Consider the following 27,939-nt stretch of genomic DNA (forward strand, 5'->3'; position numbering starts at 1 on the left):
CCACCCTGCTTCAGTGGGCTTTTTATCCAAAATTCCCAAACCTGATTGTTCATGGTGAGGGTCTTCAATTCATATCTAGGCTCCTCAGTATAAGTGTTCTCATTTACAGAAGCACAGAGAACACACAGATCTGTTTCAGTCGGAGGAAGCTGAGTTTGCATGTCACCTTTAAAATCAAACCACTTACGTTTTAGTACCTGAACATGGATTTTGGAGCATAGCTTTAAGTATTCAGTGTAGGTATTTTTAGGGCATGACAGGCATCTCTAAAAATCTTTTTAAAGATACTATGCAAACTTATATATACTATACATATACTTAATCAGCCCTTAATCAGCACAATTATCATAATAATTGTCTTTTTCAACAAAATATTAGTTATCATCAACTCTTTTCTGGATGAGGCATTATTAATATAAATCATTATCTCATTTAKTACTCAGGGTCAATATCAACATCTCCGTACCCTGTATTCTACACTGTATTAGCCTTTCCTACAAGGAATCTTTTGCTAAAGGAATTTTCTCTCCCTGCTCACCAGAAATGTGGGGATCCTCCCTGGGAATCATTCCAGGTAAGAAGCACTTCTTGTAGTCAGCTTGCTATAAATGATAGAACAAAACACAGCACTGCTCTAGCCACAACCAAGGTGCCTTTTAACAAGCTTGTTATTTGATGGTATATGACGCTATGCATGACCTAGAGATACATTAAGCATTTCCACCATGCTACAAGTATCTAAACCACTGAGTTTCAGTTCTCCCTTCTCACCCCTGTAAGTCAAATCCAGCAGCCTGCAATAGCGCCTATTAATTTATAGACTTAATCCCAAGGGCATAGCTGCACGCTTGCGAGAAGGCGTGTTTGGTCAGCTGTTGCCACAGTGATGGCACAAAAAGACAACAACCAAGAAGAAAAGAACCTGTAGCTGCATGTATGCTTTGATGGATCTGGGCATTTAGGGGGGTTTATTTGTTCCTCTATGCAGCACATTTGGAGATGTTTATGTACCTTTTCTACCATTCTAGTGGAATGTAGGATGTTAGAAGAAAAAGAGGATGCTGAATGTATTAGATTTGCTGTGCAAATTTTGTATTCCTTACAGACATAAGAGATATAGACTATTCCTTATAGACAAAAAGGTTTCTGCAATACAAAGCTGAAATGTTATAGCTTATTGCAGTGTTTTGAATTTCATGAGTACATTAAGGTGTTTAAAATTATTTATAATGAAATGCAGCTAAATAAAGTACTTGTTAAAGCAAAACAAAACAAAAAAATCCTGAGAAGATATGATGTGATTACCACCAGGAAAAATGACAGGTAGCTGCTTGTTACAGAAAATACAACATTACTGAACTAATTTAAAATCCAGATAATTTTCCTTAGGAAAAGATTCAGCAGTAAACTGTTTAGGGGCTGGTGGATTTCTTTGTTTCTTAAAGATGGTAGAGATTCGTACACAAGCATCAGCAAAGGGCAGCTTTCTGAGCTGTTCCCTGCCAATTGCTGACAAAGGCAGTCCTAATGAATCATTCTGAATTGTGATCATGTGCTACCAGCCCACAGTGAGCTGCCAAAGAGGAAGTGCAGCTTGTTTTCTTTCATTTTCTTGATTCCTATGCTGTAGGAAGATGAAAGGAGAAGGAGGAGGAGGCAACAGCGGCAGCCAAACTTAATAAATAATTCTGACGATTCCTGATATCAAATGGAGGCCCCTGAGTGGGATCCACTGAAAAATGACACCCTTCCGCCAACCCTGACGCCAGCTGTCCCTCCGTATGTGAAGTTGGGCCTGACCATTGTTTATACTGTTTTTTATTCACTTCTTTTTGTGTTCATCTACGTCCAGCTCTGGCTGGTCCTTCACTACAGGCACAAGAGGTTCAGTTACCAAACTGTCTTTCTGTTTCTGTGCTTGTTTTGGGCCTCTCTTAGGACTGTGCTCTTTTCATTTTACTTCAAAGACTTTGTCACAGCAAATTCTCTCAGCCCCTTCATCTTCTGGCTTCTCTATTGCTTCCCAGTCTGCCTCCAATTTTTCACCCTGACCCTGATGAATCTTTACTTCACACAGGTAAGCAACAGACATTTGGTTGATTAAATCTAGCATAATGGTAAAGCATTATTTTTTTAAGGTTCATGAGAAAGATGTAATTTCCTAATGTACTTGGGCAGGGCAAGAAGCACGTATCAGGTATTTGGTTGGGAATTTAACTTTTAATCTATATGCAACCGATCAGTGTTACAATGAAACCCAGAGCCTGAAGTGATTGCTTCAGGAATGGCAAAAGAATATATCTACTGTCCATTAAAATGATGTCATTTAATTTGAAGACTGGGAAAAATTTTTACAGGAGAGCTTGAAGGTTAGACCTCCAAAGTGCCTTTCTATTGTTATTCTTTGTTGTTGTTGTTGTTGTTGTTGTTGTTGTTGTTGTTGTTGTTAGACCCCATAAACTCCCTGGCTTAGCAAACCTAATCTCTGTGTGCAGTCAGAATTGTAATTTCTAATTTTGCTGACAGCTGCTCCCCACCCCCCCAGATTTTACGTAGGTTGACTGAAATGTTTCTGAGTGAGTAGATTTCTCTTTTGTATATCAATAGTCAAATTGTTGATAGAGTCCTACCGCAGCCCCAAATTTCTATTATGATCTGTGTTACAAGTAGCACTGAGTGCTCTTTGTGTCTAGGCCCCTGTAAGTGCTAGGTGCTGTACAGAGATGTACCTTCTGCATCAAGGGCACTGTGATGTAAAGGTAAATTAGCTGTATAGAGGGGGAAGGGAGTAGTATCTGTGCTTTGGAAAGAGACCTTGAGAGGGTATCTATGCTATGGACAGCTAAGAAGCCAGAAGAATTAGACTGCACGGTGCTCCATGTTGCTGCAGTTAGACTGGCTTGGATGCACTTACAGTGGGCTTGGGTGTCTCGGCACTGGGCTGCAGGCTGGGATGTTAGCATGCTGGGAGGCAAAGAGAGGCTGCCTGGCTTGCCTGAGAGCTCKCAGGAAGCTTCCAGGAGGGCAGGGATTTGATTCAGTATCTCCTGAATCTCACTCCAGTGCCTTGAGCAAGAAGCCAAGCCTGCCCTCAGATGACCTATGGCAAAGTCTGCTTTCCCAGCACAGGTGTAGCTGGCCATGAGAGCACCCGCCAGCCCTGCAGCACCCGCGACAGTGCTCAGGACGCTTTGGGCTTTGCCATGAGCCCCGCTAGGGACCAGCTCAGGGCCTGGATCTGGGTGCCTCTGTAGTGGTTACAGCTACCACAGGACTGTAAATTCTGAACATCCTGGCTGGAGAGATCAGGCTGCTTGTGAGAGCTACCAGCCCAGAGCTGTAAAAGCAGAGGTGGTAAGCATGAAAGCTAGAAGAGGACTTTAGTAGAGGATATTAAATACTTAGAACCACATACACGTTTTTGCAAATTTATTTACTTTTCTGGATTCAGTGTCTGAAACACCTGCTAACACACTCTGCTCCACTCCCCTGGACTTGAGATATATTAGAGGGTTACAGGAACCTTTCATCTGTATGCTACTCAAATCCAGCTCAGGCATGTAGTGACCTATGCTTTATCCCATGGCTATTGTGAGAGACATTTGATGATGGTGCAGTTCCCAAGGGGCAAGTGTCCATCATCATGCAGAGTCCATCACCGTCACAGCAGTTGGGACTAAATCATAGCCCTGGGCCAGATTCTTCCTTCAGACACATGTAGAGGTCCCATTGAAGTTCGAAGGCAGAATGCAGTATCTTGGCTCTCAGGCAAGAGAAGCTGAGGATGATATGAGCACGGAGAATGCACTGCAGTCTGCACTCTGTGCATTAGAGTGCCAGCTCTCAGGGGCTTAGTGTCGTGGTAACCGATTCCTTTTGTCTGAGGAAAAATCCAAGAAGAGAGTATACAGAATGCACTCATACGTCCTTTTAACCTATTTTTGGCATTTCTGTCTGATATCATTAAGGAAGTACAAGTCAGCAGTTGGAAACATGGAAAATGCTAAGGCTATTGGTTCTGCCTTTAACACAGTTTCTGCTTTGTCACCATGAGCCCTCACAATCTTCCTCTGAGCTCTTCTATAAAAGAGTGTAATGGTTACCTGTCTTACATAGCTGTTGAGAGGCTTTTGAAACAGTATTTAAAAGGACTTTAAGACTTTGTGGTATGTCTCACAATCTTTAAAGATTGTGAGCCACTGTAGACAAGCATATTATCAAGCATATTATTAGTATTACTGTTTGCTTTGGAGCTGGTTGCTCCTGTGAAATCTCATCTCAAATATCTCCCCAGCCAGAACAAAGCCTTAAGAAATACAAGCATAGCCATTGTAAGAATATAATGTAAGACATGGAATCAATGCACACACTTTTAATTCCCTGTTATTAATTCTTTACTTCTAACCATTAAAAGGTGGTTTGGCTTGAAATTCAGCATCTTCTTGAGACTGTATTTTTAATGTGCATCTAGCTTTCCACAGTGGACAAGCAAGAACTAGTGTGAAAGGGGTGGGGAGAAAGAATTTTGTTTTCAGTAATGGCTTATAACTTCACAGACCTGTTTGGAAGCAACTTTTATCCCCTTTTTTCTCCAGAAAGAAGGAAAGGGACGACAGCTGTGTCTCACTGCATGGAAACCATGCTAGTTAACTGGTGCTAAGCTAGAGGAAAAGAAGTTATCTAGGTATGGCATACGAACAAAGGACTAGAAGAGACCTCATGAGCCTGGAACATGGCAGTGTTTATTAACTGCTGTATGGCACACAGCATTTCTACATGGGGCACTGCTAAGAACACTTTTGGACATGGATATGAGATGAAAAATTAGTTCCAAAAAACTGCAGATCCTCCTAGCCAAAGAAAAAAACTCATTTGACAAGTGCCTGAGGGCATTTTTTAGAATAATAAGCAGCTTTGAATCTGACAGGAAGTTAGCCACAACTGTTGTCTTTATAATAGGTATCCCTAAGCAATGGGGTCACAAATTTGGACTGTATCTTTTGTGTAGCAGGACAAATAAGCCACGATGGCATCAGCACAGCAGGGGTTATTCCCAGATTTGCACATCACCTTCAACAGAAAGAACAGAGGAATTCTAATGCATCGGGGCAGGATGCTAAACCAGGGGACCAGTAGACAGGAGAGAAGTTACAGTCAAAATAGTTTTGACTCAGAACAATTCCTTAGAGGTCTTTAGGTTGAATGCCAAATTCAGAGTCCTTTCTTACTGTCTTGATACCCTACTTATGGCAAAATGAAAAGGATGCTGAAGGTAAGGCATATATAATGTTACCTCCTCTCAGAAATCATGTACTGCAGAAAATACACGTGGTCTCTAGTAAGACAGCTGAAGAGAATTTATTAATCCTTTGTCTGTATTCATTCTCTTGTCTTATAAAGGAAAAAAAATACGTGACCTGCCTCTCAGGATAAGCTTCTGTTTACTTAGAAATCATTAAAGTAAGTCTTAAATAAAAATGAGATCCAGTGGCAGTTTCATAAAAGAACAGCCCAACACCTGCAAATAACCAAGCCAGAGAAACTCCCTGGTCCATTAGATAGTGAACAGAAGTGTGCATTTCCACCTACAGAGACCAAAAAGCCCATAGGTCTGTTTGCTTCACACCTGCACCTCCCACAGGTTTATTTTGGCTGTTTGATAAAGTAAAGACTGTAAATTGGCAAATAACATTTTCCACTTTAACCAAATCCAGACAGCGAGGATCCCAGCATTCAAGCACTCTTTTGTTTGTGTCCTGCCTAGCCAAATCTTCCATTCTTCCCTGCCAATGGCAAGGGGAGACTGAGATGAGTCCTCAGGCTTTACAGTCAGTGCTGTGGGCATAAGTTTAAAGAGGATCTGGGAAAGAAAATAAAAGAAAATAAAAACTTGCCTTTTATGGTAGTGAGGTGGGGGGAGGCAGAGAAGGGCTTGCTTCAGTTTGTTCTGTTTCTTTCAGACTTTACGTTTCCCTGGGGAACAGGATACAAATGAAGGAGGAGGAAGGCGAGGATGGAGGGCTACAGACTCAAAAAACAAGGTCAAGGCCAAAGACTGTGAGTGGTAGGGAAGGTTGGAAATCCCAGCCCCCCTCTATGGCCAGGCACAGCAAACTATTTGGTGGCCTGTAGGTTTAACCGTTACGTTCTCAAGCACCTAGGGAAAGTGGTGCTGAGCTAAAGAACTGAGAGGCTGTATAGGTGGAGAGGGTCTGGTAGGTGGATTTAGCTCTCCTTCCTCTTCCCTAACCATCTTCCCTTTCTCTGGCATCCAGATTGGGAAGTTTACCTTGCCTCCCAGGCAGGGCTGATAAAAATCAGGGACTTTCTAATGAAGAGAAATTGTGCAGGGTAAGACAGTTTGGAGAGGAGCTGGCCATGCTAGAAGTACTTTGAAGGGTGGGGTAAAACCAGTGCAACACTTTCGGAGAGGTTTCGTATCTCAGTGGAATTCTAATTGAGGTACATGTTATCTCTGTGAAGAAAATTAAGAGAACTTATCCTCTAATTACTCTGGATAGAACTTTAAAAGTAATACCAACAGTGAGAGAACAGAAAGGACTTTTTATTTAGTATTTATTTTTAATAAAAAATAATACACCATTTTTTACAGAGCTTTATATTAATTTAAAACATGCTCTAGATGTACATAGGACTACACAGGAGTCAAAATACAGGTGGTAAAGCATCAGCAAATATGTTGGGTCTATAGGAGAGAAGTTAGAAGTGCGCACAGAGATGCTGTCTGCCAGCGTCTGACAGAAGGAATAAGGTGATTTGAGTTAGCAAATGATTTGATGGGAAAGCTATACATGCAAGTTTACTGTGACTGCCAGACTCATGATGGTCCCTCTCCCACCTGTACTAGTTTTACAAAGTTACACAAAGCTGCATATGATAGTGAGACGTTGTCCGTGTCAGTAGGCCTTGCAAACCATGTAGAGTTTAGCGAGTAGAGAGAAGACTGGGCATATTTAGGGGAATCTGATCCAAATGTAGGAATATTTAACATGAAAGAATGAACAATGGGAGAAGGAAAGAAGGGGAAGGTGGGCCTTGGACTGGAACATACACAGTGGAGGAAAGGTGTCCAAGCTGATGGGGGTGGGTCTGGGCCCGCATGAGGCAGATTTTCAAGGTGCAAAGAGATGTTTGCATGGAATGTGACAGAGGAAGGGAGAGGGGCAGTCGTGAAAAGATCTGAGAGGAAAGAGCACACCCTGAACTCCACAGTTTTCTGAAATGAGAACTGGTGAATAAAGGTAAACTTCATTCCTGTGCAGAGAGCCAGCTTGAGATGTATGCAAGCACTTAACACATACCTGAAGCTTTATGGTGAGCTGTGGTTCCTGTAAAAGTGAATTGATTAACTAGACCTGGGGGTACACTGAAGGCCTATGCCAGCATTAGTATCAGCTCAGCTAAATCAGAGCACGGATTGAAAATTGCTGTAGTGAGATTTTTTTTTCTTTTGCTCTGGGCATATGTGAGTTGGCTTTGACACCTGATTCATTGCTACTTACCAGGCCTGAGTGGCTCCTGATGTAACTTGCATAGCCATAGCAGGAGCCCCCTTAACTTCCAGCTCCACTGCCCGTGGGCCCTCCTGCCAACCCCATCGCTCTTCTGCTGGGGCCCTGGTAGGACATCCTGCAAAGTTAGCTTGCAGCTGTTTGCATCAGTTCCTGCAAGAGAGGAATTTTCCTTGGCTCAAGGGCTTTTTGGAGTCCTTTTGTACTGCTGCAGTTCTGTATGCCAGACGTATACCTCAGGGGAGTGGAGGAGGGAGTGTGAGAATCTCATTTGAGGTTTCCAGTTCTTCAGCAAAAACAAGAAATCAAAACAGTATATTTCTACTTTAAAGAACAAGCAAAAGGGGAAATGTTTTTAAGAAGAAAAAGTAATCTTTTAGACATTAGAAAATTAGCAGGGAATTTCACTAGCTGATTTTTTTTCCTTGTTGCTATTCATTTTGGGGCTCTCTGAAAGATCTTTTTTAAAAAATCTGCCTTCTGCTTGCTCTTTAGTCTATTCTTAGGAGTAGCCTGGTTTGCTCTGGTTTGCTGGAAGACTTGCTTAGATGACTCAGATGTTGACTGGAAGCTTTCTCAATGCTGTTGCGGGGAGGGGCCATTGAGCAACCAGTCTTTTCTTGCAGGGTGCTTTGAGTTAAATGACTGTAAAAGCAAAAAGCTGCACCCACGCGTGTAAGGTGTATTGAGATCAGCTTCTGACATCCTTAGTCCCACTGAACAGCCCTTTTTTTGTGACGGTCACACTGCTTCCAGCAAGGGTGCTCATGGAATAAGGCACTATCAGTGTAAGCAAAGGTAGCAGAACCTGGCCGCCTATGTTTCTGTCTAGTGGTGAATTTGTGAGAGTGCCAACGCCTTACACTACAGCTTTCACTCTGTGTAGTGTTCGTTTTTTTTTCTTAATGGTCATTTTGCTCTGATAAAATTCAGAAGCATATTATCCACTGGCACAGTTTCACCAAATGTAGAATCACAATAACACAGCCATTTTGGCAGTCTCACCTCTAGAGATGTTGTCCTGCAAATTACCTGCAACAGGAACATGTCACATCTGGTTTTAGCTAGGTTAGCCACAGAGTTTTTGCTGAGTAGGGCGGACTTGCACTGTGTCTTGTGACAGGAGTGCTCTGTGACATTAGAGGGGTGAGTGGGTCCTTGTTGGGGGACCACAGGAGATGGTATTCCTGGACTTATGAATCTCCTAGGTTTTGTGGACCCAGTGTAACTCATGGCCCACTGCAAATTGCTTGTCTTGGGCGGTTCTCTACAGTAGCTTTGAACGCTTCTGTTCAGCACTGCTCGTGAAAGTTGTCAAAATTAACGGTACAATATGTGTGAGTAAGCACTACTCAGAACAGGTGAGGATTGTGGAATGGCCCTAGAGACAGGTTTTTACTTGTTCAGTTTAAATGAGGTCAGGAATCTGTTTACTCCCCAATTGACCACAGTGTCATCCAGAATAAACAGGGTAGGCAAAATGTCTCATACAAAAAGGGTACAGGAAGTATTTGGAACCCCATCCCTCCTCTAAAAACTGCCAGCCCCCAACTGCACCACAGAAAAATGAAACTTTCACAAGCTTCTTATACCTTTCCTTCAAGTAGCAAGTAAATAACATAAAACTTGCTCCTAAATTCCTGTGAGAATTCATGATCTAGGTATTTAGATAATGAATCACAAAAATCTTCTCTAAGGGATAGTGCCAGAGGTGTTAACTATTTGGAAACAGTATCGATGGTTGCAGAATATTTTTAGGGTTTTTTTTCAATTTCTCAATTTTATTCTCAGCTATTATTTTTGCAGGGCCTGCTAAAAAGCTCCATGCTCTCTACTGGTTCACCTAGTGCTAAGCAGACTGACATGCCACAGAAATAATTTCCATGTTAAGGCAGCTATTTATGGTGAATAGGAGTTAAATGACAAGTTGTTCCAGGAGCACTGGAACAAGTGAAGCCTGATTTCTCCAGATCTGTGTCTCATGCTTGACTTTGAGCTGTGACTGAAGCTGTTTCCATAACTGGGGCATTTCTTATGGTACTTTCCTATGCAGAGTTTCTCATTTTGGGTGACATGTAGGATCATTATGCAGTATTCTGCATACAGAGGGCATATATGAGATGCATTTACAGGGCCCCTCACTTCTATCGAGTCACTGATTTTTAAGAGGGTGATAGAAAGGCCATGTCTTTGACACTTCAAGAATTCTGTCTTCAATTCTCTGACCAGACCATTTAAAATTTGGTGGGGACAGGTAGACAGGTTCACAGGCAGGCGCATGCCTACACATACTTAGTGATCATGTAAGTCCTGTTTCCTTGGGAAAGTATGGTAATCCTAGCAAATATTATGCAAGATACATTAAAGTGCATGCAAAACCAAATGAAATGGGTAAGGCGAGATAAGCTGAGAAGAAAACAATTAGGAAATAACACACAATATATCATGTGGCATGATTTTTTTGTAATACTAGTAATCAGTGTGTTTCAGTGTAGGCTGCTGAATTTAAATAAATGACCTTTATAAACTGAGTTTGCTTGGAGTTGTGTTAGCTTGTGAAAAAGCAATGATGCTTCTTTTTAAGCTTTTTTTTTAAATCAAGATAAAAATTTGTTAATATTTTTTTCTATAATTTCTGACAGTGGTTACACACCTGGGACTGATATTACATACATATTACATACATACATAATTACATGCAGCAAAAGTGTCAATATTTTGTCTTTTCTGCTACAGCAAGATAACTATTGTGCCTGAGCTATCTCACTGTAAAAATATGTACTGTTCTCTTAGTGAACTTGTAGTCAGTGGAAGCCAAACACATCTCAGAGTAAAACAAGGAGTTTGGTTCTCACCAACATCCTTCTGGTGATATGACATGTTTAAACATATATATCCAATTTCAGGCCAGTGTACTATGGGCAGGGTACTAAGGGCTCTTTATGTGAATAGAGCATCTCTCCCAATATGCCAGTATGAGCTGATCTGCATGAGAGACAGGTACTGATAGGTCTCATAAGGGCATAATTATTTACCTTTTTGATCGTACCGGCATTGGTCCTCTGGTGAATATTGGTGTAAAGGACCTAATTCCCAAGCCAAAATAAGCAAAAATAATGATACGGACAATTTGTATACAGGTATATCTTAATCTCCTGCTGAGTGATTTTAATAATTTGTTTATAGGTTGCCTGCCATGGATAAGCCATAAATGCAAATTTATTGTGTAATGAAACCTGTCATTACATTTCATGTGATGTGAGACAGGATTCCTGTGGATCACAGGGTCTTTCTTTACTTACATGTATCCTACGTCTGATGCAATATTTTTCTGTTTTCCAGGTGATTTTCAAGGCTAAGTCAAAATATTCCCCAGAGCTACTGAAATACAGGTAAGAACTGTCATAAAGAAAAGTAGCCATGCACTCAGAGAAACACTACATCTTTGATAATATGCAGYGGTCATAACTACTCATATTTATATACAAATGTTTTATAATGATGAATGGTGGTTCTGACACCAGCTTCTCTCCTGTGATATTTAGAAGTCTGTGTCATTTCCCAACACAAGCACCATTTTTAGACATTCAGATATTTCAAAGGCAAGTATTTCAATTGCAAGCAGGAAACACTGAGTTTGGTGATCTGTTTACAGGTTCTTAAAGAAACTCTGTATGTTGATGAATTCAGGTCCAGTGCTTTGGTAAAYGTGGCGGGAATGAGTGAAACTGGATATGTCTTAGTTCAGAATTGAGGCCAGCGGTAATAAAAGAGAGACTCAAAAGCTTTGAGAAGGTGAGAGAAGAGTTGTGAAGGGAAGGAGGTAGAGAGAATGGATTCAACTTGATGGTGTGCCTGGGAGCTCACAGATAACTTCCCATAACTCCAGAGAGTAGAGGTTATGGCAGCTTTGCATTTACGTTAGGAATTTGTTTGAGATCTTGTTTGAGATGGAGGAATTGTCAGAAACTACTTAAAAGCTCTCCAAAAGGTGGTAGATGTCCAGGAAGCTGAAGAAGAGCTCAATAAATTAATGTTTATATACCTAGAAGCCTCAGTCAAGGGCAAAGTTGTTTAGTTAGGATAAGAGAGAGAGACTGTCTCTTCTCTAAAGAATTTACAGTCTAAAGTCAGGATAGGAAAGCAGAGTAATTTGCAACTGTAATCTGACCTGTTACTTGCTGACTGTTCAGCAGAATATGGTACTGTATCAACAGGTCAAATACTAAAATTGTTCTTGCCCTGGAAAGCTTGTTATCAAGTCTGGTTTTGATACCGCTAGAGAGGCAGAGGTCTGGAGCAAGTGTTTCAGAAACTGTGTTTGGTAGGATGTACAATGAGAGCAGGGTTGGGGTGGGCTGTGCTGGGGCTGGTAACCAGTATGGGCCAGGCAGGGTTTGCCGGCTGAGTGAGGGATGAGGGCTCCTTGCTGGAGAGCAGCTGACGCAGCAAATGTAAAGATGAGAACAGAAAGGCTGCATCTGTTTGGTGGACCCAGGAATGCTTCCAAGTTAGTGGGTTTGTGTGCACACCTTGGCCACATCCCAAACCACAAGGGGCAAGAGCCGGATGCTCCATGGTCAGCACCGTGGCACACAGATCAGCATTCCCCTTTGGTTTCTGTGGGAAGGAAACCCAGGAGTGTGGGCTGGCTGACAACCATGACACACACCAGCCAGGTCCCCAGCCAGCCCCCAGAATGAGTGCGGGGCATGCCTGCCTCTGACAATACACAGAGCCAGGAGGAACAAAGAGGAAGGCTTTGCAGAAAGCCTGGGCCGTAGGACAGGGTGGTGTGAGGCAGGTCTGTGAGCATGTTCCTGGCTGGCTTTGAAGGTGAGACAGGAGGTTTGAACCTCATCTGCTACTGGTGTTTGTGGCAAGGCTTTGTTCTTGAAAAAATGCTTGAAAGTGTCTTTAAGCAAAGGGGGCTTCAATGGGTCATGGGTATGGAATGAGTACTTCAGCACCCTGCACATAGCTCTTGGAGCATTTCCATTCCTAAATACTTATGTATTGTGACCTGAGTTATTCTTGTACAGACTACCTATCCCACAACAGCTTCATGTCTACCCTGCCTCTCGTCTACTGCATTTCTAACAGAGCACTCTCAGGTCTGGCCTAGCCTTCTTCCTCTTGTGCAGCTCTACTGGTGAAGGACCTGATTAGCATTTTGTTTTAATGTCTGCAGCTCTTAGCATGGATGTGGTTAGCTTGCATATAAGGGCCATGTAAAGCTGACCTGGTTTCCTTTCTTGTACAGGGTAACTGAAGTGGTGTAAATACATACACACCCAGATAGTTGATACACCACTGCGCATTAACTATAATAGGCCAGTGAGAGACGAATGATTTTGGCCTACAGACAGGAGCTAGAGTCTGCACTTACTGAATTTGATTTTTCTTCATTGCCGAATGTTCACTTTTTGATTTTTTTTTATTTTCTTTAATAAATGTCAGGCCTTGTTGCCTGGTGTTGTCATTCCTGCTATAGGTAACGACTACAGGAACCGGGCAGCAGTGAAGTAGGACTGCATCTGTGTATTGACACAGGCCTCAGAAATCAGAATCTTTCCAGATAAGGAAAAAAATGATAAAATGCTGACAGAGATCCAGAATCTAAAGCGAACTTTACTCAGCCCAGCCTTCATGTTGTTAGTCACTATAGCAAAAGAGCTTATGGCCAGGCCTGTGACAACCCACCTTTGTATTTAAATAGCCCTGCTGCATGTCTCCCTGGGCTTGGGGATTTCTTAAAATCACTGGGTTTGGGTGAGGCTTACTGTTCTGTGTGTGCATGCCTGGTTACACACAAGCCTCAGACCCTGTATGGTTTCTGAGGAAACCACATACAAAATGCAGTAGTTTCACACAGATTTTCCTGATAAGCCAGCCAAAACTCACTGCATTCAGCTGAAGTTTGATTTTAGGTTCAAAGAAGAACTTAGAGGGTGCATCCAGGCTGGCACAGTAAGAGCAGAACACCCTAGCACATGCCTTCCACAGAGCTTTTTATTACACAGAGCTCCTTTTCAGGGACCAGCCCCAAAATGAGGATTATGCGCAATAGGTTGGACAAATAGTCGCTGGTGTAATGTGGGAGCATCTCCCTGCCCTGCCTTTCTGTTTTCTAAAAAAATGTTTATTCAACCCTTGTAGGTGCCCTGGTAGCTGAGATTTAGTGACACATTTTGCCTTTAAGTGAGGCAGTAATGCTTTCTGCAGCTGCAGAGATCCTAAAACTGCCCTGAGAGATGTAGCCTTCATCTCCATCGGTGCTTATTCAGAGGCTCAGCAACAACGCCTCTGTTGTCAAAATAGGCAGCCGTTTCCCCAGCCGCATCATGTTAATAAGGGGGATGGAAGATCATTATGTGAAGAGCTGCACAACTGGCTGGCCATGACAGCTCACCCTGGCACATACAAGAGTGTGTGGGCATGACAGCGTTACAGTGCTTTTTTTTGCTGGACCCAGGCAAGGAGGAGCCTGGCCTGGAAGCCTCTAAGCCTCACTGGTGGCAAGCCACCATCAAGGACATGCAGGCTGCACTGAAGCAGAAGGTCCTCCTGACTAAGTTGAGCAACAAGGGAGCATGTTCTTCTTACAGGCAGGCAAGGTGTGAGAGCCAGCCTTTCCTCCTCGAGCCTGACCCTCACGAGAATATTTTACCTGCATTGCAGTCAGGGAGCAGAGATGAATCCATTAAATGGGCTTTGGGAGAGGAGGGGAAGGAAGACACATGACCATCACTTAAAGACTTTTGAAGTATTAATAAATACAAGCTGTAAAGATACTACCACTACCACTGGGAACTGAGTTCTCCAGAGGAAGCCATGTGAGAGAGGAGCTTCAGGACTGCACTGATTCCAGCATTAGAGTGTGAGGTTTATAAGAGCAATCTGCAGCCACTTATCCTAAAACCAGAGCCCTCCTCCAGAAAGTTAAGAATGAGTATAATCTTCCCCCTCAAGAGGAAATTTCCATGGCTGACCAAGAAAAGACAGCAGCCCTGCTCACTGCCAGATATAACTGAGAACAAGGGCATTGATTCATAAACACAAACAGACTTTTAGGCTTTCAGTTCTCCCAGTTACACATCCGAAGGGTCTCAGAGATGTACCCCTTCCTTTCCTGTCCTCAAAAAAAGCCAGCTGTTCTTCAGTTTTATGGGTGGGTTGATACCATCCCAAAAGGATATGAGCATGTGGAAATAAAAGATCACCACTGGGTGAAAGTATTTTTAAACAATCAGATTTCGATTCCTCAGAGATAATCTGGGCATTTCCTATCAGCCAAATTCAAAATTCCCAGCAGACATGAAGAGCTGGGGACCAAAAGCTCTTGTTCAGTGACTGCAGTTCATGAACCTTACCTGAAATTGCTTTGGTCAGCAGTGATAATGAAATAAGCAACACCAGAAATGGAAACACACTTCATTTTTTTTTTAATGAAGAGCTCTGCAGCTGTGTGTAGGAGTAAAGAGAAATTAAAAACAGCCTTCCTTCAGTATATGCCATACTGGTATTGCAGGTATCAGTGCTGGGGAGATGGATAAAAGAGATGGGGGAAAACAGCCCAGCTTCTGGGCTTCTCTCTCTCTCACATTTCTGTTCCAGCTCTGCTCCTGTGGTTGTGCAAATGAACCCTTTGCATGGCATGGATGGCAAATGCCAATTCAGAATCAATGTGCATATTTAAAATTCTTGATTCTCCTTTCAAAAAGCTGCTCATGATCAAAATATTTAGGAAAAGGGACAGAGAAAGGAGCTGGGGAGCTAGTACCTGAGAGATTTTTCCTCCTATTAGACACTTCGTTAATTTAATATGCAGTCTGACTGCAGACACAGGCAGTCAGTGATGCTGTTCATGGGAATAATCATGTACTAAAACCAAGATCAAAACTGGTCCTTTCCAAGCAGCTCAACCTTTTACAAGGTTTCTCATGCAAGTGAATAGTCGTGTAAGAATAGGTCTGTGCTGTATGATGTGTACACTCTAAGAAAGCACATGCATTTTTAAAGTCATTTTTAAGAACTGTGCCATTGTATTTCTGCTACAGACACGTTCATGTTTTGTTGCTTGCCATTAGTTTCTTATGGCCTAAAGTTCTTACACTGTAGAACTTCAAAAGCAGGTTTGAAATGAGCGATGTTCATCTCCAGCAAGCTGGAGCACTTTGATTTAGGCTTGGGCAGCTGGTTTCTATGCGAGCTCTCGCAGCCCCAAGATGTGTGCTTCCATCGCTCAGAGTGCAGCACCAATCTCATGACTGACACTTGCTGAACAATGTTGCTAAAACTCTGTTTTCTCCTCACCCTCCCAGGTTGCCCCTCTACCTGGCTTCTCTTTTCATAAGTCTCCTCTTCCTCTTGGTGAATTTAACATGTGCGGTATTGGTGAGAACAGAGAATTCAGAGAGAAAAGTCATTGTCTCTGTCCGGGTGGCAATTAATGACACGTTGTTTGTGCTGTGTGCTGTCTCACTCTCCATCTGCCTGTATAAGATTTCCAAGATGTCTTTAGCCAACATTTACTTGGAGTCCAAGGTAAGGTACATTTTCAGTTCTTTTACAGTACCTTCTCGGAGACAATGGCAGTGCAAGGCAAAGGCCTACAATTCTTTAGATCCCCTGAGAGCTGGAGGCCTTAAACTTCACAGCCTGCACCTGGCTGTCCATCCTGCCCACAGAGATACTAAATAGTAGGTTGTAGCAAAGGTGCTTTTGGCTAATACCAGAGACCTCAAAATACAGTGTTGTGAGACAAAGAATTTACAGAACATGGTAGCTGGAGTTTCTCACAGCTGTTTTCCAGTTGGATGCTGCTTTCTCCAGACCCCCAACTGAAAACCACTTCATTTCAGTACTACTACATAAAGGTGGTCTATACTTCAGGATCCTTCACCTTGTCAAATTATTGGCTGATTATTTTAAATATTTAAAGTAGCAGTGTGCTGAAGATAAGCCAGAAAGAGGAATATGAACCTCCCTTTATGAATTTGTATACTGTCCTATAGATAGTGAGAGTGCATTTTAAAAGACTTAAGCATTACAAATTCAGTCCAGTGGGTAGAAGGGGGAAAAAGTCTATTTTATTACAGAATGTTTCTTAAAGAAATATTGTTAGGTTGACAGCTTTGAACACATTCTGTGGTCAAACGGCTGGGTTTACTGGTGGCATCACACAATTTGCAGTAAATGGTTAAATCTTAAAAAATAGAGTTTAACCAATACCGATTACCATAGCAAACCTTTCAAAAAAATTACTTTTCAGCTAGTATTTAGAAAATCTTACAATAAGATTCTTCTCTCCATTTGCTTAATCAGATGATGGGAATATTTTTCCTGTTTAATCAAATCTGGCCTTACTGCACAACTGAAAGTTCATGGCTGAACGGAAGATTTAAAAACGCAGCTTAGTTTGTTTGTTTCTTTCAAATCTGTCATTTGCTGACCAAAGGGCATGAGCAATGGATTATTTTTACTAGTAAGAAAAGGTTTTCTACTATTGCAAATCTCAGAAGCATAAATCTCTGTAACAAAGCAGTGTTAACCTAAGGGAGGCTTTGGTAGATTACTTTGTTCCGTTTCCTCCTCCTGCTGGAAACCTGATCTTCTCTATTTCAAGCTATTTCACAAAAAAACAAACAAACTCTGACATTACTACAGAAAGGAAAAGAGAACACTCACTTGATGAAAGTTTGAATGTGGAAATGAGAATTAATGAGAGCTTTACTTCTTTCTGCTGACCTGAAATTGGAGTTCCTCTGGGGACTTCCAGTAGGATTTGACTGCACATATTTATGGACACAGAAGGCTGGAGCCAGCAGTGAAAAAACATCCTAGTTTAATCTGCTACCGTTGTGCTGAAACACTAGGTAAAAAGAAAAATCCATTTTCTGCAGTGATGTGACAGAAGTAGAGTTGGAGATAATGTGCACTCTGGGGTGTACAGAGATAGGGATTGGTAAACAGGTGAAAACTCATGCAGACATGCTGTATTCCCTTATGTGGTCTGGCCTAGGGGACAGACCTGGCTCTCCAAGCCAAGGTTAAGACAGCACAGAGGAGGTGCAGAGCCCTCCCTTTAGCTGCTGCCTTGGGCTGGATGTGCTACCAGTGCAGGGCTCCCCTCTTCTGTAGCGACCTGTGACTGAGAAAGGATTCCTCTGCCTTTGCTTTACCCTGGCATTCTCCCTTCACCAAGCCACCATGTACATTTGACTGACAGTGAAAATAGGACATGTTTCTTCTTTTTTTTTTTGTACTTGGTGGGTTTAAAGTTTGTTAAACCTGCAGCATATTTAAATGTTAAAGTCCCTGCACCACAAGCTCTCTCCCAAGAATGACAGCTATATGGGGAAACACATATAGGGAAATACCAGCCCCTTTCTGCTCTATAGTTCTGCTGTCCCATGTCTGTAAATGCCACTGAACTGGGATACAGTATGTGCCAGTCAGCAGCTTCTCTGTGCTCTTTCACCCTTGGTTTCCATGACAGCATCGCTGACTTGCTAATACAGAAGAAGAATAGAGAAGTGCCTAGCAAACATTTCCTCTTTGTGGCATTTCTTGCTTGCTGGTCTTGCCACTGCTTTCACCACCACATACTATATTTCTGGTCTCAATTCACATATGACAGCAGGCTCTTGGCTCACTTCTGACATCAGTGCAGGTTATAGCCCCTTTGATGGGGCAGTTCCAGCAGTGTTTTAAGCAGGGAGTCAGAGAGATTGACTGCACTGTGGGTTTCATAATGTTCCTGAGCCTGGCTGTTCTCTGAATTCATATGTGTTTTATTTATTTTGGTGGGAAAGAAGGCAAACTAATTTTCTGCTAGCTTTTTTGGCCAGTCCCTGAACTCCTCTTTAATGACATCAAAGAGCACCCAGCTGGAGGAGGTTGGCTAGCAGAGCCACAGGACAACAGCCACAAGCAGGGATGAGCAGCAGAGGGAGTCTGGTACTCTCCTGAAGGCCAGGGCTTCAGGCATGGTGACTTCCTATACTTCAGTAACCACTCTGGTACATGTGTGATCTACCTGCCATGGCTGTTCGGACCTCTACTGCCTGTAAATCAGGAAGCAGAGTGTTTGAGTGGAGGGAATGGGATGTAGACCTTCATGCCTCCTGCACTGCTACAAAGGGTCCTATGAGAAGAGGAGCAACTGCCCTCTTGGTTCCTCTTTCTCACGTAGATGAGAGGAGCCCATCTACATGGTGTGTGTCTCTGCTGGAAGAGGGAAAGGGGAGGGCTAGTGAAGCAAACAAACTCAAGGCATTTTGTTCCTCTAAAAGGGCACAAAGCACTAACCTGTCTTTCCTGCTCTGGCTGTGCAAGGCACTACTCCAGGGCTAACTGCACAGAATTTCCTTTGAGCTTCTTCTTTCAAAGCCAGTCCCATTTTTGTGCATATGACTGCCTCCATGATCACACACTGATCCTGTAGTGTTGGCTCCCGGATCCCTTCCTTTCTTGCTGTTGCAACAACTGTCAGCCCTCCTGTGCTGGTCTCTCCACACCCTGAGTCCTGTGCACAGCAGTGGGGTGCCTCTCTCGTTCCTGCCACAGGACTAGGCTGTTTCCCTTGCTCTGTCCATTTTCTTCCCTAGGACTAAGAAACTGTCTTGATTTCACACTCTGTAGTCTCCTTCCTCCCCCCATGCTGGAACTCCCACTCACAGACTGCCCTGCTGTGGTCACTGCACTTGTAGGCTGTGCTCCTACCTTGTCACCTCCATGCTGACGTTAGGTAAGGCAGGATGTTCTGTTCCTGTCTGCACTGTGTTTAACTGCAGACTATTACTATCTGCTCTTTACTTAGAGGGGGAAATAGGTGCACAGCAAGCAGCTGTAAAAAGATGCAAGGTTGCATCATACTAGCTAGCCAGCATCTGATACAGGATGCTCTACAGCTAATGCAGAGCTGGAGGCTGAATTCTCTTGCTCCATCTGATACCATGTGTAATTCTTATGTGCTTCCATTGCTCTGAAAATAGCACTTCTATGACATTAGCAGGAATGAGACACAGCCCATTTTGGTGGGGGCTGGAGCTGCTACCATCAGCTGGAAAATGTTATAGTGATCAAATATAATAAAAGGAAAGAGAAAAATAATCAGTCACATTAGGCAGAGTAGCATGACAACCCCCAAGTCCATGCAAAACAATGTTCTTGTCAACTTCCTTTATGAATAATAACCTATGTTTAAATCTCTTCTAGGGCTCATCTGTCTGTCAGGTGACAAGTATAGGAGTGACTGTTATACTACTTTATACCTCACGAGCCTGTTACAACTTGTTCATCTTATCATTTTCTCAAACCAAGAAAGTCAATTCTTTTGATTATGATTGGTACAATGTATCTGATCAGGCAAGTATGAAAATAAGTGCTGATGAGAAAAACTCATTCTATATGTGATGGCTAATTTTCAAAATGCTATGACAAGAGGCACTTATATAATAAAATCCTATTGATTTTTCTTGTTGAATAAACTAAGATGGCTTTGTTCCAGGAATATAAATTTCTGGTAATAGCAGCATAAGGGGGGGGGGAGGGGAAACAGTGCTAAAATAGTGCATTAACCAAACAATTTAAAAAATCAGTCTTTTAGTTATTGTATTTTATTTACCATGATTATAATGTTCAAAAAATGAAATCCTTTTGTTTAGAAAAGAGTGGTTTGTCCATTAGAAAGAATGTACTGTATTTGGAGAGGAAGAAAAACAGTACTTGATTCCACTAAAATGTTAAATTCTGAAGCTGTTGTAAAATCTTCCATTGTCATCCAGTGCAGTGGGGTTATTTACATTAATTCTATCAGTCATGCAATCTCATACTATGATTTTTGTCAGCTTTTAATTGCAAATGACAATTCAGATGATGATTGATTGAAAACTAACAGTGATAAAAGTGCCTGAGGATATGAGCAGGTGATTCTTTGTTGAATTTTATGAAGTTTGGGCATCCAACTCCTTTCTTACATTGAAAAATGTAGATTTAGACTTAAAAAAAAAATCACCTTACGAGTTGAGAGGATAATGTTCAGGTCTCAGTAGTTTTCCAACTCTTTCAAGGCTGGCCAGAATGGCAGGCTCTGATCCAGGTCTGGACCATGAGTAGATTTTGTTTGTCCTCAAAGCCCCAGACACCCAGTGTTTCCCCCCCATCTCAGCAAGCATCTGCAGAGCACAAGCCGTGTTCCCAGCCATCCAGGTGCCTTGTAGTGCCAGGATGGCTGAGCAAAGCTGGAGCCATTACAGTTTTCTGCTGAGTGGTAGATACAATTGCAAATAAGTAGGTAAGCAGTAGGGTAGGAATGCCTAGAGGACCTCATTAAGAGTTACTTGAGCAGAGTATGTCAAGGGATGGCTGATCTCCCCTGCTGCAGCGTAGCTGAGAGGAGTGCAGCTAGGCTGTGCCACTCCATGTGATTAGAAGGCATTAATTTGAGGCAGAAAGGCACTAGGCTGCGATTCCTCTCCTGAATTTACCTTCTGTTGTTGGGACCTGGAGTGTTGCAGTGGCTGCAACACTCTTAGGCATTTGCAGTGCAGACACCTCTTGTGCTGACTGCTGCCGACCTGGAATACAGGTGCTGGGACTTTATAGCCAAAATATTTGGTCCAGTTTCCCACATGAGGCCACAATTTTAGGGAACTTACTGGAGTACTTTAGGACCTAGAACACCACTGTTGCTTTTTGAACATCCAATCTGACACGTGACATTAGGGCTGCCTTGATTTTGGGGCAAACAATTTGAGCCATATGAAAAGGGCCTGGAACTGAAGGGGCAGGTGCTCATGTTGATACCAGAATAAATAGTCACTTTTAATAGTGCAGCCCCATTTTTGTATTGTGGTAGTTCCTCAGGTCACCTGTCAGAAACATTCCCCCTCTTTCCCCTGTACAAAACACATGAAAGGACAGGATTTGCCTTCTGCAACTACAGTGAACGATAGAGAGGAAGGTAGCTAGGAGTTCAAAGATAACACTAGAGTAACAGCACAGTTGTTTAAGCTAACAACGTACACCAACTTGGAGGGATCCAACCCTTAATTTTTAAGCCAGATTTTCAGCAATGCCCTTGAAGGCTTAGGCATTGTTTGTTCCTTCACATATTATTCTCACCTGGAAAGGGGCTAGAAGACTAGTTTCTCATTACCCTGATTTTAATACTTTCTTCCCAGTCAGAAAACCTGGCAAGCAACCACTGAACTTAGATTTTTGTGAAAGGAGAAATAGGAGGAGGCGAAAGAGGGAGGAGGAAACTAGAAGGAAAGGGAAGCCGTGTACCCAGCAACATGAAATATTGATTCTTTTTAATAGGCCTTTAATCATTAGCCAGGTTAATCCAGCTTTACCAGATGGAGTTTCTGGCCATGCTGTCAAGCATTTCAGCTGCTTAAGTATAGGTCTTTATAATAAGATATGTTGCCTCCTGCACCTTTTAAACAAGCTGCCATTTTCATTTGTAAACATTTTTCTCTTTGACATTTCAACAGGCAGATCTGAAATGTCAGCTGGGAGATGCAGGTTACATTGTGTTTGGAGTGATCCTTTTCATCTGGGAGCTGTTGCCAACTTCCTTGGTTGTGTATTTCTTCCGTGTCCGAAACCCTACAAAAGATCTAGTGAGTGGAACTTGTTATATATTTTGGTAATGTAATGTCCAGGCAGGTCTGGGGAGTGCAGCTTCTGGGGGAGCTTTTGCTTTACATTTTAACTTCTCTTTTTCAAAGTGTCTTTGGCAGAATAAAAACAACCCAAGCTTCCCACTTCTTCATACTTAGTCCTCATGGGAGAAACTCGTCATATTTACCCAGAAGACAGACAAGTAGTTTACCGTAAAAATCAGGAATTGGTTTAAACTCAGGGTCATCTTCCTTTTGGGTTAATATGGTCCTTACTTGAGTCAGTGGAAAATAAGTGTGCTATCCAAACTTAGGGTCTTTTATCACATAGATAGATAGCAATGAAAATGATTGCCTGCTAACTGTTTAATGGTATATGGATTGTGCACATTGAATTATTTCCATGTCAAACACCGATAACAAGCACTAGCTGACATTTTTGTTGGCTCTTTCAGTAGAACAGAGATTAAGGTGAGAGTTGTAAGGATACCTTTAAATGTTCTCACTATCTGTAACATAATTAATAGATGGACAAGTGTCTTCTTGTAGCCACAGGCAACCTCTCCAGGTTAGCATGGGATACGTTGGCAGGCACATGCAGAATATCAGCACTGCTCTAGGATTACCTGGGTAACATATCTGTTTCTGTAGGACAAACCAAACCAAAGCTAATATTCCCCAAGGAGGATGCAAATGGCAAATTCACAAGTAAGTGAAGCAATTCATAGAATAACTTGTTAGGTAAGGACACGTCTTTATTCTCACACACAAATTTCAGAGACAATAATAAAGTCAAACCTAACAAGGAAATAACAACTCCCCACCTGAAAGGGTAACAGTAAGTTAACAGTACCAGTAAGCCATTCTTACTGTTCACCTGTGACTCATGACATCACACTAGGAAACCTACCCTTTACTCCAGTGTCCTTCCAAAAAAAAATCTCAGAGCCACTCCTGCCAAGGAATTAGCCCTGGACAATTGTAAAGAAAAGAATCAATATTTTTAAAAAAGACAGCCCAATAGTGCTGCTCATCTAAAATGTGAGTACAAAGAGATCTCATTTTATTTAAAGTCAGTTTAGCAAGGCTAGACCTGGTGGTCAATTTAGGACAGTGTGAAAGAGAATCACAAGAGAAGAAAAGTAAGGGACATGTCTGATCTTCCTTTCCGAAAAACTGACCACATAAGGACTTGGAATCCTACTCAGATGAGAGCTCCAATGAAGTCAAACAGGCAGTTTTCTCTCACAAGTCAAAGACAAGCACTGCAGTTAGCAGACAATATTATATTTTTGTATTTCGGTTTGCAGAAAGCCTTAAATCTCAAACTTATTAAAGATACAGTTCAGAAGAGTCAATCAGTGATACCACTTCTTTTATGGGTACCTTTTAGGGTGAACATTATCTGCCATAGCAGATCAGTCATTGGTGAAATTTTTCTACACAGAACAACAACATTTTTGCTAGAAAACATCATTGTAAGAAGAAAACTGAAAACAATGTTAAAAGAAAGAAACAAAAAACCCCGAAAGATTCTGTAGCAAGGCAAAACTGAACTTCAATGCAAATTTGCCACAAGAGGGAGACCAAGGGCCACAGGACTGTAGTCTAATCTGTTCAGTAAACTGTTAAGTACCAAATGGCCCAGCAGTATTTGCCCAAAAAGCATGAGGACAGAATTAAAACAAACCCTCTTTTTGTTAAAAAACACCCCTCTGATTTAGTAAAAATCCAGAGTATTCTCTATTTGTAGAAAGGAAAAAGCCCCAAGAAATAGTTGTGCTTTGCTTATACATTTGATTCAGGACTTCAGAAATGAAAAGTGTGAGTAGAGGCAACGCTTAGTGCTGTTTAGATTTAAAGCTCTGCTCTTCAAAGAAGATTATAATCTGGGACTTGCTATCTGTGTGCTTTGGTACTGACACAGGATAACTGTAATGATTGGTCCTTTGCCTTGCCAGACCTTCCAACAGACAAATATGGGAAATGGGGAGGAGACAGAGATGCGTTTTTAGTTCATCTGTATCAAAGTTATTTACATATAAAAAAAATAATAAGAGGTTAAACTTTTCTCCTGCTTTAGGCCAAGGAGATAATGTCATCCAAGTTTACCAGGTGCAGGGAATACTGTTCCCTGGGGGTACAAACAGTGGATCAGTGGGAAAGGCTCAGCTGGGTCCTAGCACATAGTCTCTATGCAGTGTTTCAAGAATCAAAATGACCCTTTGAATCCTGTATGTTTTCCACACTCACTCACAGGGAAATAAAAAGCAAAATGCTTTGTAAATGAAGGAGTTACGCATGCACCCCTTTCTCCATTTTGCCAAGGGATGTTTCCTTGGGATTTGGCCCTTGAAACACTGGGTAGACATTGAAAATGCTGAGCGAGGTCCCGGTGGCCTTTCAGCCAGTTTCTTAACTGGGTACCAAGGTTCTGTATGATCAGTTCCCAAGATGAGGAAGGTAACATGCCAGCAGGAAGGGCTCCAAAACATGGGAGGTAAAACCAGATCTCTTTACATGCTTAATATGCTGCTTCCTTGCTGCTTACTTCAAGGCAACTGGCTAGTAGCACCAACTGTCCAGGGCAGACAAGAATTCAGCAGACAGACTAGAACCATACTGGAGAGTGGTTTTGGAAGTGGGTCATACCTGTTAGCTATAAGGAAGGGGAAAAAAAATTGTTAAGGTCAGTAGGCTATCTCTATACAGGTGGAGAAACAGAGAATGCAAAGAGATTGGTATTGTATACAGCAAATTTAAGATTGCCTATTTTATGTCAGAAGCCAGGAGGTAAGTCTGCAGTGACTTCTTTTAGAAGTTAGGCACCAAGCAGTTTATCTGTTGCAATCACTGACTGACATTTCCCTTCCCTCAGGCCAATGCAGGAATGGTCCCAAGCCATGGCTTCAGTCCCAGATCTTATTTCTTTGACAACCCTCGCAGATACGACAGCGATGACGATCTAGCATGGAATATTGCACCACAGGGGGCACAGGGCAGGTGAGATACAAGAGGGAACAACTTGCTTCCCATAGCAGGAACAGCTAGAGGAAGGAGATGTCACACTGCAAAAGACTACTGCAAATTGTTCTGCTCAAATTCTCATATAAATTGGCCAGGGCAGGAGAGCAAAGGGGGAGCTAAAGTGAAAAGGCAGCAGTGAGTGACTGTAAGGATCCAAGGGCCATTCAGAGAAATCAAAGACACAACAATGAAAACAGTTACATAATTTAAGAACTGCAACAGTGTGCCTCCCTTTAAAAAAAAGTGAGTTTAGATCTTTGGGTTGCAAGTTTGGCCCTCTATTTCTTTCAAGAGTAGCCTAAGTGCCATTTACTGGTATATGTGTGAGAGCAAGGTGGCCTAGAAAAACAGCTAACCAGCTCTGGGGAGAGAAAAGCCTGAGAGTGCAGGCAGCAGTTTGTGACAGTGGCAGTGAGAAGCTGCTCAGACTTTGGTTGCTCTGTAGCATGGCTAAATGACTTGGGGTTTACCTGATGTGAAAGGGACATTTGCTTTCCCAGTTACCAAAAGCTTACGCAAACCCTCCTAACTGCTGCAGTCCTATGCAACACAACTTGGGGATGGCACAGAAAGCCTGTTTTCCCTGCAGAACGGTAAAAAGGATTAGCCCACACTTCCAGAAAGAAGCAGTTCACCGCAAGAATGATAGCGTATAATTCAGAGAAGGGAAGGCACTGCAAGAACACTATCCTATAAGATGACTCCAGCATCTGTAATTCAACTGCTCTTCCTATATCTACAACATGCTTGTAGTAGATCAGTGTAATCAATCATCTTAAAATGAAGACTTGCTCACTAGCCAAAGCTAACATATCCAGATCCAGTTCCTATCACTCATTTATCTAAAATTATGTAGTCACTTACTCTGAGTCCAAACCATGATTCAGCAAAGTTAGCTATTCACTATTTACAGTTCCCATCCTATCTCTGCATTAGTTTTCTACCTAGTGACTAGTCCTATGGAGGATGCCAGAGGTGGTGCACTCCAGGCTAGTATCCAGCCTACAGCTAAAGACAGCCTTCCAGACAAAGGCATGGAGGAACCAGCCACCCGGGTAACAGAGGCACAGCTCCCAGTGGTAACCAGACCAGCCACGGGAAGCTGTCTCTCACTGCCTGTGGGAGAAGAGGCACTTTGCCAGAGTTACTGACCAAGTACAAGTCTCTTGTACATGGACACAGGAGGTTTAGGTCTGTCACTGATACTCTTGTAGTGACAGAACTTTATGTAGATTAGAAGCTTTACAGTCCAGCACTGGGACTTTCAACCACCTTCTGGTTTAGTGAAGCAGAAAGCAGGGAGTCTTTAACAAACTAGAGGAACTAGGAAACAGACAACGAGCTGGAAATGCTTCAGCTGAAATAATTGACAGATCATAAATATAACTAACAGCCCAAAGATGGTGTGTGTTGTTTTGTTTTGTTTTGTTTTGGGGGGGGGGGGTTCTTTCTGCACTTCAGTGTGAGAACTGCATCTATGGAATTGCATTTTGTCCCCATTCACCAACCAAGCATCTCTAGAACCAATCTGCCAGTCACCAATTCTTCCATTTTCTTTTTAAGTTTCTCTCCAGACTATTACGATTGGGGTCATCAGAACAACAGCTTCATGGCTTATATAGGATCACTCCAACAAGATCCAACACTGGACACAGACCGGCCAAGCCCTATATAACTTCAATCAACTACAGCATTCTAGGACATTCCAATATTAAAACAATTATTCTGAAGAACAAAGCTTAGCAATTTTCTTCACCCTTTGGTTTTTAGAAGTGTTCCTATGCACAAGTAAATGAGGAACTCATCTTTGCCACAAGCTTTTTGTAGTTCAAGGAGAAGTATAAGCTAATGATTTAAACTTTGAAGCCCATTCTACTTAATACCCTGTTCTAAGCCATGGTATTTTTGGCTTTGAATAGAGTTGTTAGAGGGTATAATTTAATCATTTTATGCTCATTTTAAAAGAGCAAATTTCATGGAGCTAAATGGCATAATTATTTTCTAAGAATTTTTATTTTTTACACTGTGTATTTGGTTAGAAATACATGATTGTATAAACTATACTGTAAACAACATATGAAAGGGTTGTTCAAATGCATGACGGTTGGGATTCTTACATGCACTTAGAAGCCTGTAAGGGAAAAATGCCAGCTCTATTAAATATTGTCTTTTTAAGTTACTGCTGAGTTCTTGGAGCACAGTTTACTCTTTGGATCCTCACAGCTTACTCTCTGATGCAAGATGTTTGGAGGCTAACCACCATCTATACACTGTAGTAAGATCTGAAGAAACACTGCATTCCTCTAAGAAAATAAGATCAGAAAATTGTGTCTTCTCAGCAGCTGTAGGGACCTTCTCAGAAAGGAAGAGATGGTCAACTCCTCCAACATAAGCATTTTGAAATATTAAACAGGCTAAAAACTTGTAAGTTTGAAGATTAAAGTTCTATGATCATGTCTGTCAAGCAATTACTGGGTACATTTTTAGGTATTTTATTTCAAAGAGTAATTCAAATACTTGCATACTTATGTAAGTACACATGACCAGAGAGATAGATACATATAATTTTTTTTTTTTTTAAATAAGACTAGGAAATCTAGAAATAGAATGGAAAAAGGAATACAGAAGAGCAAGAAATACTTTAAGCAGAAAAACCTCAAGTGGACCAAGAGGTTAAAATCAGCATAACTGGCAGAACGTCAGGAACGCCCTGCTTCAGCCTTATGCACTTCAGGGATGAATTTGAT

General features: G+C 42.0%; 1 protein-coding gene across 1 annotated transcript; it reads left to right on the forward strand.

Annotated features, from left to right (window-relative positions):
- The first annotated feature begins 1,565 nt into the window (after positions 1-1,565).
- Positions 1,566-27,656, forward strand: GPR137B (G protein-coupled receptor 137B). Its single transcript, XM_026085102.1, has 7 exons — positions 1,566-2,077; positions 10,875-10,924; positions 15,857-16,079; positions 19,755-19,904; positions 22,037-22,165; positions 25,044-25,168; positions 26,756-27,656. Exons 1-7 carry the CDS (start codon positions 1,709-1,711, stop codon positions 26,865-26,867), a joined length of 1,158 nt encoding a protein of 385 aa, XP_025940887.1. The 5' UTR covers positions 1,566-1,708; the 3' UTR covers positions 26,868-27,656.
- Positions 27,657-27,939: the final 283 nt, after the last annotated feature.

The sequence above is a fragment of the Apteryx rowi genome, unplaced genomic scaffold, assembly GCF_003343035.1.
Source record: "Apteryx rowi isolate R43461 unplaced genomic scaffold, aptRow1 scaffold_66, whole genome shotgun sequence".
Lineage (NCBI taxonomy): Eukaryota > Metazoa > Chordata > Aves > Apterygiformes > Apterygidae > Apteryx > Apteryx rowi.